The 13,039-nt window shown below is 36.2% G+C and overlaps 1 protein-coding gene across 1 annotated transcript; it reads left to right on the forward strand.

Annotated features, from left to right (window-relative positions):
* The first annotated feature begins 6,796 nt into the window (after nucleotides 1-6,796).
* On the forward strand, nucleotides 6,797-12,626 carry LOC119981032 (putative exosome complex component rrp40). The gene is made up of 10 exons (XM_038823986.1): nucleotides 6,797-6,976; nucleotides 7,074-7,148; nucleotides 8,529-8,615; nucleotides 9,124-9,180; nucleotides 10,586-10,678; nucleotides 11,330-11,402; nucleotides 11,532-11,607; nucleotides 11,727-11,817; nucleotides 11,982-12,105; nucleotides 12,222-12,626. Exons 1-10 carry the CDS (start codon nucleotides 6,926-6,928, stop codon nucleotides 12,227-12,229), a joined length of 735 nt encoding a protein of 244 aa, XP_038679914.1. The 5' UTR covers nucleotides 6,797-6,925; the 3' UTR covers nucleotides 12,230-12,626.
* Nucleotides 12,627-13,039: the final 413 nt, after the last annotated feature.

Below are 13,039 nucleotides of genomic sequence, written 5' to 3' on the forward strand. Positions count from 1 at the left end.
AAACATTGAATATCTAAAGGACCACAAAAGAAAAGAAAATTGAGTAGTAGTATTTAGAATGTTTCATATGGGGAAACATGCATTCATATTTTTTTGAACTTGAAAAAACTTGTGAGGGTGAATTGTTCTCACTCATTTTCATATGAATCAATTTCAATTCAAAGCAAAGGAAAACTTTATTTTTGAGTCATTCTTGACATTTTATCCATGTACATGCAAAGAAGCTGATATAACTAAAATGTTGAGTTTTGCATTACTAATTTACTATGTTATGGCTTCCTCCACCACTCTGCCTAGATCAATAACCATATATGATAATACTATTTATGTTCATGGAATATTGTTCTCGACCAAGATTAATTAAACTGATGACATCTACACGGTTCAATACATTTACCAACCCCATTTCATTGAGCTAAAGGAATTGGAATTGGAATTGGAACGAATTACTTTCATTGACATTCTACTGAAGGAAGTTTACAAGATATACACAGCTACGCTACAACGGTCGACTAACATACTGACAGCTATACAGACTGATATTTACAGATTACAGATAAAGCAACAAAGATAGCCGTTGAGAGAGGCTATATATCAGTGCTTGAGCCTAAGTTCAGCATAAAATGTTGTGATTCTTATTTAGCAATGAAGGCAAGTCGTAACTTCTAACTCCACAAAAACCGAGGCAGTTCTAAAGTTTACTATTAGAAAATGGGCCTAAAATATGTATGGCTTAGATGTCCCTGTAGAGCTCTTCCATGCCACACCTGCCAAGCAATGCCTTCTTCTCACCCCATTGTTAGAAAGATTGGCCTTAATTGGAAATTGAGGTGCTCGGTGAGAATCTATAGGAGTTGGACATATTGCTGAGCATCTTGACAGTTACCCTTATCCGAGACTAGGACTGGCCCCCCACTTTGGAATGTGAATATCAGAGAAACGGAGTGGGGGAGTCCATTGAGAAAGGGAAGCAGTTGTAAAAACCACAGTATGCTATCCTCGGGAAGGTTGGGAAGAGTGGGCTCAGAAGTACCAACAATAGTGGTAGCTCGAGTGGAAGCACTATTCTTCTTACCACCATGAGCCCTCTTGCTCGTTCCGACACCGACAACATGAGACTTTCTCTTAGGTGCCCGATGACGAGCCACCTGCATGTCCATGTATTCATTAGCGTTGGCCATGTCTAAAAAAGGTAAATTAAAACAAAGTTAAAAATTTCCGAGAAGAAAGAAGGAAAAGATTCTCTGAAATAAAACCATTTCACCTCGTGCAGCCCTCTCAATTGAGAAGCTCGGGTAAAGTCTTATGGTGAACAAACTGGAGGGAAAGCAAGGGGAGTGAAACGTCTATTAGAAAACTTGTTGAATTTGGGGACGCACCAGTTGGTGTGAAAAGGCAAGTGGCTACACTCGTCAAGAGGAATCTTAACAAAAATATAGCTCATCCTTCAATCATGGTTGGAAGACACATACTTCAGGGACGCATGCCCCTATTTGAATTTCAAATAACATAAACTAGAAAAACCATGAAGCATGTAGGAGGTATTCCCACATATCCCATAGGTTAGGGATAGGTTTCTAATGAAAGTCTCGATGTAAGATTCGTGCATATCTTGGAGTGCATCCATAGTTCAGATGGTGTCATATGAACATTGGATAGAAATGTTAGTCCTAGTCATAGGATTTTGCGTTAAAGAATAGTATTTCTGGAGTCACGACATGTATGTCCTGCGAAATCCCCTTCATAACCCAAAAATAGACTCTTATCCTATTTAGGAAGATCGGCAAGATTCTCCATATCACTTTCGCATTGAGAATATAACAAGGATAGATATTGTATTACATTTAGACGTAATGTTATGGGTTTTGATTCTTACCCGAATGATAGCGTTATAATAAAATTATGTTCATAAAGATATACAAATTCATTGTAATTAATATATTGAAAAATAAATTAGTCATTGGAATTTAATTTAGATCGTAAATTAATTTTTACACAGTTAAATAAAGGAGATCGATTTTAGAGGATGTCTAAAGACACCCCAAATAAATCAGAAAGGAGTAAGCAAGGCATGAACAAACCCGTAAGGAGGCGTTTGGGCCACAAGGCAGCTGCTTAACTTTGGCATTATGCACAACGTGGAGAGTTGTTTCCTAGTTAAAATTCATATATTAACTAGGTGCTTTGCATAACTCCTTCCATGCAAGTTTCTTAATTGGATTTTGGATTAATAAGTTTAATCGTATTAAAAGTCTAGTATTTATTATCCTATAAATCTCTCCATTGTCTCTCATATTATATAGGAACTACAACACCTGTGACCTGTGTACGTAGCACTAATCGTGAGAGACACAAATATACCTGTGTGTGGCGGCCGATTGCTTTTGGCCAAGAGAGTACACATAAAAGAGAGAGACCATAGAGAGTAAAAATCCAACATTGATACCCGTGAGACACAAAGGAAAAGGTGGTGACAGATTGTGTTCTAATGATTTTTATTTCACCAAGTAATTGGAGATTTTACTTTCTTTTTATTGGGATTATCTCTGAAACATCACTGCGTTCAAACGCTTAGTTCATGAGTTTGTGAGGAGATCTTGATCGTGTGTTCGTGAGGTGATCTAGTTCGTGATCTTGAAGAAAGTTAAGAATCTCGATATTGAAGAGGTTGGTAAATTTTTTATTTTATTAAATTATATGTGAACATGATTCCTAGATTTATGATGATTTCTTGCATGAAATTGATCTAGATGCGTGCTAGGATTTGTTTACTATGTGATTGACGTATAAGAATAAACATAGAAAGCATATATGCTAAGACTAAATACATGATAAAACCTATTAGAAATCGCAAGGCGTTGCCTTATCCTTCTCTCAGCGTGAGATAGCCCCTCCTCAGCTACTTCTCCGGGCAGACCTAGGCAATAGATATATTCTATATCGATTCTCTATAGTATCTAAATTCGAAATATATACTAGATCAAATTTAAACATGCATATTTACATATGATTTAAATTGCATGCATGAAAAATTATTTCTTGAAACAAAATAATTTTTTTATGAACAATCAAACCATATATTTAAAATATCCGCCCTGAGCCATAGGGTGCGCGCGCCATAGGTCATCGTTTGTGTTTTTTGATTTGTGCGCTACTAACTTGATCCATTTTTGCTTCCGCTACATATGAACATGCGTTAAAATAATTTTTCCAACCAACAAAGTCATGTACAAGGGGAGGTTCTAACTTCTAACAGTTGCTGGGAACAAAAACAAGTAGCATTAGTGTAGGTAAAACACTTGCGAGAGTAGGTAAAACACAATATAACCATCGAAAAGGGAGAAGCTTGAAGCACGAGTTGTGGTTCGCCAATCGCTATGTCCGGCTTAAGATTCTTTCTCTTCTTCAATGCCCTTTAATAGAGACCTAGGAGCGAGTTTACGAGCCGGCAGCCTTTCTTTCTCTTCAAGCATAGAAAATGATCTGGTAATTAACTGATTCAAACAACTTCGGTCTCAAACTTGATGTTCTTGAGCAGATAAAAATTGGCGGAAAGGCTGGTTTTGGAGTCTGGAGCTTTTTGGTTTCCAAAGTTTTGGTCCATAATCCTCCAATGCTGCTTGTGGACTCAAAAACTAATGGATTGAAGACCACTAATACCAGCTCAGATAATGGCTTTCTGTTTTTCGGGAAAAAGTATTGATGAATCTGATAAGCTCTCTCTGAACACCTCTATATATACTGCAAATTAAGATGAAGGTTTATCCTTTTGTGGGAAGTCCAACTCTGATTTCTAATCGTAAGTACTAATGACCCACTTAGATTTGAGCCTTGTTTTCTACATGATTCCTAGCTTGTCTACGCAACTTTTGGTTTTGATTATTGTTACCATCAATGACCAAAAACTGGGTGCAATGAAAGGTCTAGTTTACTAGGTTATAGTTGGTAAGTAATAGCTAGTTGCGGACCCTTGTGGTTGGTAAATTTTGTGAGTATTCGTAATCATTGACCTAAACTGATCAAACCATACAATCCCCATGTCAATTCATGCTGCTTCTTCAGATTTGCTTACCATCCTAAACATTGAGTATAGTAGTCCATATCAATTCATTCATAGCAACTCCAGACACTGCAAAACTCACTAAGAAAACTCAAACTTAATATACGTTCATTGATAGCTAGAGAGAACAATAAAATGGTGGCCGTAACTTCTATAATTTTTGTGGCGGGGATCGCCATTGGGGTCATCGTCGTCCAAAAAATGGCAGTTCAAAAAGATGAGTTTCTCACGAAATAACCAGGAATTGCCATTTTTTCATAGGGCCATCCCCACCACCAAAATGATAGAAGTTATATATACCATTATTTTGTCAGCCACTATTTTATTGTTCTCTCGTTAGCTATCAATGAATCTCTCTGTATTTTTTTGCTACGAATGAATTGATATGTACTACTACTCAACCTCTTACTGGAGTCGGGTATTCTACTAAGGATTTCGACACCATGCAAAACTATCACTTTCGATAAGTACAACGTCTTAAATTATCATTTCTTATGTCAATAGGACAGATTCTTATCTTTTTAATTTCATGATAATAATGAATCAATGGTACATGTAGTAGCTATTGTTGGAGAGAGATTTAAGGCAAAGTCCATGGTTATCCAAAACACTTTAGGTGCTCAGGGATATCAGAGGGATATCAGGTTGTGACTTTTCATGTGTAATCCGATAGGTATGAGTTCTTCAAATGTATAATTGATAGTTACCAAGATACCTTGTACCATCAATCTCACACACAATTTAACCAAAATTGTGTCATCTCTGGCACCATTGATTTCATCTCTTATGGTGTCACAGATGACAAAATTTCAGTTAAATTGTCTGTGAGATTGGTAGTACAAGGTGTCTTGGTAACTATCGATTATACTTTGAAGAACACACTTACCGGATTGCACATGAAGAGCCACAACCTGATATCCCTGAGCATCTGCACTGTTTTGAAACCCCTTGAAGTTTCCATAAATCCATCTTCAATAGCAGCTACATGTACCATTGATTCATTATTACCATGAAATTAAAAAGATAAGAAGTTGTCCTATTTAGAGATGAAATGGTAATTTAAGGTGATCTACTTATCAAAAGTGATAGTTTGTATAGTGTCAAAACCCTTATAGAAGACTCCAACAACAAATTGAGTAATAGTACATATCAATTTATTCATAGTAACTCCAAACACTGTAAAGCTCATTATGAAAACTCGAACTTAACCTACGTTCATTGACAAAAAAAAATCAAAAGAGATTCATTGATAGCTATAGAAAGTAATAAAAATGGTGATTGGCAAAGTAATTGTATCTATTAACTTCTATCATTTTGGTGGTGGGATCATCATTGGTGCCATTATCGTCAAAAAAAAAAACCAATAATTGTATTTTTTGCCAACCTCCATTTGTGTTACTCTCTAGCAATGTCACTTTCCTTTTTCAATGTACTCGTACTTCCACTTCTTCAATGTCACTTTTCTTTTTCGCCTGTTTTTCCTTTCCGGTTAGATTTAGAGAAAGCAATGAAATCCAAAAATAGAGACTATATTCAGTTCCATCCCTGTCCTAACCGTTAGATTTGAAAACCAATATTAAACTGTAAATCTCAAATCTCAAATTTTCTCTAAACTTTAAATCGAAAATTCTAAATCTTAAACCCTAAAACATTATTAAGAGTGGAATTTCATCCCGTCTTTTGTTGGGGTGGGATTTAAGAAATTACATACTGGATCATCATTGGGCAAGAGCTACGATGTTTCCCAATAAATATAATAAATATTATTTGCACCCCATTTTTTATTAAGTACACCCCACTCTAGTGTGTTTTTAAAGGGTTAATGTGATGTACTTAGTAAAAAAGGGATGCAAATAATATTCATTAATAAATATCAAATACAGTTCAAATTTAATGGGCCAAACCATGTTAGAGGTGGGTATGGGAGCCGCTATTTGTATACGTACATGAATTCACTACAAATGAACTTTTTCAAAATATTTAAATTTATAAAATTATCCTTATATGAAATTACCTGACAACCAATTTACTTTTTACATATATATATATTTTTTTCAATACAATTAATTAAACAACAACAGTCCGATTTGAGACATAATCATACTCAGGCGTAGGTACCATTATAACATTAAGCAATTCCATTCATCATCAACGAAGTGCCCAGTTACAAAAACATAGTCCATAGTTAAATTTGAGGTCCACAAAATCTAAATGTAAGGTTGACACTTCATGTATTCCATTGATAAGGTTCAAGAGGCTTTGTTTTTCTCTAAGATATATGGCCACACAACCTCCTTGACTAGTAAATGAGCTTGAAGGGTTCGAGCAAAATCAGTGAATGCCAAGTGTTCCACAATCGTGAAAGCTCTGCCATTATGATAATCTAAACAAGCTCTTGCCTGCACCGCTCCTTATCAAGAGGAACTCCAAGTCTTCAAGGTGGGAGAGATGACAATTTAGAATACTAAAAATTATATAATTGATATGTTTAAAGGGTAATTTGGGAAGTTAAAGGTGTGTACTAAAAAATTTATGGGACGAGTTAAAGTAAGTGTGTGCCATAAGTCCAATTGATATGTGTGCAAATAACTGCTCGCATGGATATTGTTCTTTTGCTACAGCGAGGACTATCAAATTGGGCCTGGATACAACAAATTCATGACTACGATAAGGTTGGGCCTGACCTACCAGAACGGCCTGTGGTCTTAGGCCTCATATCAAAACGGCACGTACCCACTCTTTCGTGATTGCAGTCCTCTCGGTCCTCTCCCTCGCAAAACAATTGTGCGCAGATTGTGCCGAGCACGGAGATTCTAATCGGCGGCTATTGGCGGAGAGAAGCAGTGAACGCCTATTTCTGGTCTAATGGAGGAAAAGCTGTCCGTTTCACCTGCAAGCCTCGTCGATCAGCTAGTAGTGAGTACTCTGTTTATTTATTCAATCGACATCTTCGATTATATACCTCGTCGAGTTCAAATTATTTATGTTTTTTATGTTCCTTTTGGGTTATAAGGTTCCAGGAGATGTGATTCTTGATCTATCAAGTATGGCGAACCAAACCATCAAACTCGGGGGCGGCCTCCGTCAGGTCTCCTCCTCTCACTTGGATTTTTACTCTCTTGTTTGTTTACTATAGTTTCTAGTGACTGCTCGTGTCCCATGTTCTACTAATTCGAGTTTTTTTTTTTTTTTTTCTGTCACAAAACTTTTCTCATTGGTAACCGAAGCAACGACCTTGGTAGTTACAGTCCCTACTAGTACACATGGAAGTAATTATTTTAGTTAGTTATTCTAGTAGTGTTTGTCATTTTAGTTTATTTTCAATCCAATTTTCGTTTATTGAACTTGTAATCTCAATTAAAATGATATGAACTATATTGTTTCTCTCTTATGAAGATAATTGCTGTGTTAGACAATTAGATCATTTCTATTATATTTTCTTGGGAAAGCTATATGCGCGCTGAAAGCTCCTGTGAAAGTGAGTAGTTTTTAAATGGAAGGTTACATGACAAAGGATTCTTACTATTGATAAGTTGTAACAGAGAGGTTTTGCTTAGCTAGTAGGTTATTTTCGTTTCCTTGGTTAAGGAAGAATCAGCAAATCACCTCCTGCTGAAGATATCAACACCTAGTGTTTTAGAGACACTCAAGATTATGCTGAGTCCCCGACATGTAAGAAGAGTCTTGAAAAGTTGATTAAAATGTTAGAAGATAGTTCATGTAATATACCAACTTGAATTTGTGGTGGAGATCATCTTAACCAAAACCAAAATAATATACAATTGTATTAAGTGTGTCGGTGTAGTTGTGTATATATGTTAGTGTGTATGGTATGGTCTTGTGAAGCATGTAGGTGTATGTGAGAAAAATTGAAGTGACAGTGGTAGACAAGAGGAGAGACCAAACTTGAATAATAGTGTGTCTAAGTATGAGTGGCACTTTTATATATGTAATGTTGTGTTGTATAAGTGTTGTTTGTGAAGTTGTGTAATAAAGAATTATTAAGTTGTGCTGTTTTGTGTGCCTACAAGTCAACACCTCCTTTTCCATTACATGTGGACTAGAAAGAAAGCTTTGCGAGATTACATTTCACACTTTGGGTTGCTCTTTTTGTGGTTAGGGCCATTGTTGGCTTGCAAGTACATTCATGGTGGAAGGGATTGCATGGTTGTGTAGCTTCCATGTGTTTGGCCATTCGTTCATGTGTTTGGAAGAAAAAAACATTCGAAGGAGTTGAATATTATATCTCCAAATGTTGTTATTCTTATTTATCCTTTATTTTTGTGGATGGGCAACTGAGCTTTGATTGATGGCTTTGATTTTGAATTTGATCGATTCTATTTGTGATAGAGCTTTTGTAATGTCTACCCTTGTACATGGGGACCTTCTCGTTGGTGCCTCTTAATACCAATCTTCTTTTTTACTTTTCTAAAAAAGGATATTGAATATTTATTTGTATTATTTTCAGGATGGTGATGTTATATCTGTCATCAAGGCTGGGAAACTTAGGTTCTCAAAGCCAAACAAATATTGGGTGGAAAGCTCTCATAAAAGAGTGAGTAGTGTTATAATCATGTATTTCTTTTGTAGCCAAAGGAGATTTTTTTTTTTTTTGGGGGGGTGGGGGGGGAGTGGTGCTAGAATAACTGGATTGAGTATGAACAATTGTTGCCTTCTTGGTCAATGCTTTAGAACTCCTCAGTATTTTGTGTTTTCTGATGCATATTTCTTAATGCTGTTCAAATTGCAATTGCTACATTCGGTTCAACCATTACTTGTGTTGTGTGCTGCTGAATCTTCTTGCAAATTCTTTTTGAGCAAAGAGAACCTTGATATGTAGAGTTTATTCTAAGAGAAAATTTTTAAAGTAGGCAAAGTACTAATATGAATATGGAACTTTTTGATTTTTTTGGTTTCTTTAATGGGCTATGTCTAAGTTATAGAAAATAATATTAGGCTAGGCGTGTGCCCTCTCATTTTAATTTCTGACTTTGAACTTTTTGGTACTGTTATTAATTTATTATATGTATTTTTGATATGACGGTTTGATTTTCCCTTTACAGTATGTTCCTTCTGTGGAAGATCATGTTCTTGGAATTGTGGTCGACTGTAAAGCAGATGTAAGTACTCAATTGGTGATAGATTCTTTTCTTTGTTTCCCTTAAAGTATTTTGCTCTGTTTTGATGAGTATGTAATGGAATTGTGTTCTCTGCTTTGTCCGTGGAAAGGCTAACATTACTGAATACTGATGAATGATGATTGGTTAGCACCCCTTCTAAGCGACTTCACTCTGGCGTTTCTTTTTTAACCTTCCTGTTGGTCTAACGCTTTGCTTTGTCAGCCGCACTGTCTTGTTTGCTCTTATTGGGCGTTGCTCATTTACTCTACCCAAAAGGAAACACTTATTTGTTTCAGCTTTGTGAAATAACCTATGTGAGACATTCAATAGGACATAGCACATGCTAGTTGTGTTGTCAAGGCACTCCCTTAGGCGCGCCTAGATGCAAATGCGAGGCATCACATGACCGTGGGGTGTGGGGCCTTTTTACCTGCTAGGCGAGCAAATTTCAAACTCGAGTGCCTTTGGGGACTAAGCGTGGGCCTTTTCCTTGCCTTAGTCGAGAGCCTTTATGGGCCTTTGCTTAATTACGTTTGATTGGACATTTTTTTGGGTTTGCACTTTTTTGCACATGTTTTGTATGGGCGTTATTTGTTGGGTATGGTTCAAGAAGTCATTATAAGGCCTTATCTATTAATCCTAAAAGGAAAAGAAGCCCTAGAAACTACTTCTCATTCCACTTTGCTGATCAGCCATGGTGGTTGATTGGTTTTAGTTACTTGCTTTAAGTAATTGTTTTAATTGTTTTAGGACTCTTTCTTGTATAGTTTTAATTTCTTAGCAAAAAAATAAACAAGTGTTGATGCCAAAGATTAAATGGTGGTCAATAATGATGAAGATTGAGGAATATGGTGGTCAATGATGCCAAAGATTAAATGACTTTCACTTTGAATTTCATCAATTGTATGACTTTTTTGTTAGTACCTTAATTGAATGAATTTTTTGGTTACTTTCTTTGTTTTATGATTTGTGTTCAATTGACTATCTAATTTGTGATTTTAATTGTGGTATGGAACTTATTTTTATGTGTGACTTGGATTATTGTATTTATTTCATAATTTTTTGCCTTGTGCAAAAAGGTCCTCGCCTTAATTGTGCCTTGCACCTAAGGCCCTAAGAGGGTCTTTATGCCTTGAATGTGCCTGTGCCTTCACTCGTGACAACACTATTGCTTGGATAATTTTGAAGAATACACTCTTATGATGTTTATAGGAATACAGTGTTTACAATGTTTATAAGAGTTTAATCTTAATGATCCCAAGGACTGCTGTTGAATCGGTGATGGTGCCAGCCGTGAGACACTGTGTGTACTTTTATTTCTCATTTGTGCTCTGTGGTGCATAATTATAATTTCTGAGTAATTGTCGTAACTGTTTTCAATGCGTTTCATGTATTTTCTTTGCAGAACTTTCTTGTGGACATAAAAGGACCTTCCTTGGCCTTTTTGCCAGTCCTTGCTTTTGAAGGAGGTACCAGGAGGAACATACCCAAATTTCAGGTTTGTAGAATGTCAAATCCTAAAGTTTAGAGTAAATATGGTGCATCTTCTGTTTTTTCCGGATGTTAATAAAGGTTCAACAACTCCTGTGCACACTTGATTGCGATAAACCTGATGTTTGTGACGTGTTGAATATCTTATCATTTTAGTTTATCAGCAAAACTCTTAATTTACAAAGGATTTGAGGTCTACTTTGTAGATCAGAAAATGAAATAACCATCTTGGGTGAAGATAAACTCATCAATAATTCTCTTGGAGATGAGAGTAGCTGTTGGTCCCGCCAATCTAAATTATAGCATTAGAGTGAAGTATTTATGGTCATATTTTTTTATGCATGTCCTGCAGAATTAAAGCCTTAGATGGCAGGCTAAAGCTAAAGTGCTAAGCAGCTCGAAATTATGATTCTGTTTTAAGACCTTCCTCTGGAAGTGCTGTATCATCTTTCTGTACTTTATTTTTTTGTTCTATATTTCTCAATTACGTCCTTCTGGAAAAGGGGGAACAAAAAAGGTGGGTCAAGCACTGAAGTATGAACACAAAATTGAAATCGTTATATTTTTGTGATCATAATTATTGTCATTACTACAACTACACTTTGGTTGGCACTTATGGTATTTATCTGCCATCCTTTGGCAAATGCTTCTTGTGCAGGTAGGCGCTTTGCTCTATGTTAGGGTTGTGAAGGCAAATCCTAGCATGAATCCGGAGCTGTCATGCACTGATGGTTGGTTGATGAACATTGCTTGTATTTGTATATCATTATTACTTGTTTTATATTTTGTATTATTTGTCAGGGTTTATTTTTTAGCCCTGGTTTTTGTTATGACTTTCTATTTTGATTTGCGATTTATAGCCAGTGGAAAAGCGGCAGAATTCGGTCTCCTCAAAGATGGCTACATGTTTGAGTCTTCAACTGGTCTTTCAAGAATGTGAGATATCATCTCCTAAACATGGATCAATCATGATTTCATAGTTTCTATATAGTGCAGTGGTGTTGTCATCTAGGCTTTGCTTTGCTTTAATGATAGACTCTTCAATTTATTTTTAGGCTGTTGAGCTCACCAACATGTCCGGTTCTTGAGGATCTTGGAAAGAAGCTGTCCTTTGAGATAGCAGTTGGCTTAAATGGCCGGGTTTGGGTATGATTTTCTGAGGCTTCTCTTCAGTACATTATATCAGTTTTATTTAGCACAGCTGCATCCTCTGCTTTGGGCAATGTGCCAACTTCAAAACCTTGGACATCTGGTCGACATGAAATATGACAAGTAACAATCTTTTTCCTTCTGATTTCCTTGACTTCTAGGTGAATGCTGACTCTCCATCATCAATTGTCATTGTTGCTAAAGCCATAATGAACTCCGAGTTTTTAAGTGCAGCCCAACAGAGAATCATGGTGAAGAAACTTTTCGACAAAATCCAGTCATCAAGTAAGTTCAATATGTACATGAATGATTCTTTACCTTATTTTGGTCATCCTGCCATTATTATGTTACGACGGCAAGTTCTGACTAGAATCAATACTTCTTTACTTAATAATAAGCAGCGGTGTGAATGATTCACGAAAGAAATATCACAGCTTGTGCACAAATTCACAATTTTGTCATCAAGTCGAGGAGCCAATCTCGCGGTACAAGGAAACGGAACGTCAATGGCAGCTATGTTACAGTTTTTTGAGCATGATGCAACTCTGAGCCAGTGGCTTGTGTCGAGTGGAATAAGTTATTAGAGTCGTAATGGTTTGGTTGATGGTTTAGCAAATAGAGACTCATAGTGTAACTGTATATTCCTCTTAATACTTTGAAAGTTTGAATTGCCCCAACAAGACATTGATCATATTTTTCTTTTTTCTTTTCTTTTGCCAGGAACAAATTGCAGTTTTTTTTTTTTTTTTTTTTTTTACATGCGATAATGTTGTATTTCTTGAACTGGCAATGGTTTGTTTCACCTATTATTTATTTATTTCAAGGGGAATCTACTTTGGTATTTCTTGATAGATTCTCAAAGATCATTCGCAATTGGACAAAAAGGAACTTTTCGTCCCTTAATCATGGGGCGAGTTTCATTTTTGTTTCTAAGCTTTTTTTTTTTCTCATCTTCGTTCCTCAACTATTGGAAAGTATCATTTTTGTCTTTTAAGTGAGATTGAAGTTGGAAAATGCTTACGTGACAGCTATATGGCACGTTGGAGAAATCTGATCTGACGAATAATAGGATGTCACGTTAGATTTTTCCGTCGTCGAATTTATTCGATAGACAAACTGGTTACTTTCCCATAGTTGGGGGACGAAAAGGGGAGAAAAAAAACTAAGGGACGAAAATGAAACCTGACCTATAATTGAGGGATAAAAAGTATCATTTTGT

This window comes from Tripterygium wilfordii, chromosome 16 (assembly GCF_013401445.1).
Source record: "Tripterygium wilfordii isolate XIE 37 chromosome 16, ASM1340144v1, whole genome shotgun sequence".
Lineage (NCBI taxonomy): Eukaryota > Viridiplantae > Streptophyta > Magnoliopsida > Celastrales > Celastraceae > Tripterygium > Tripterygium wilfordii.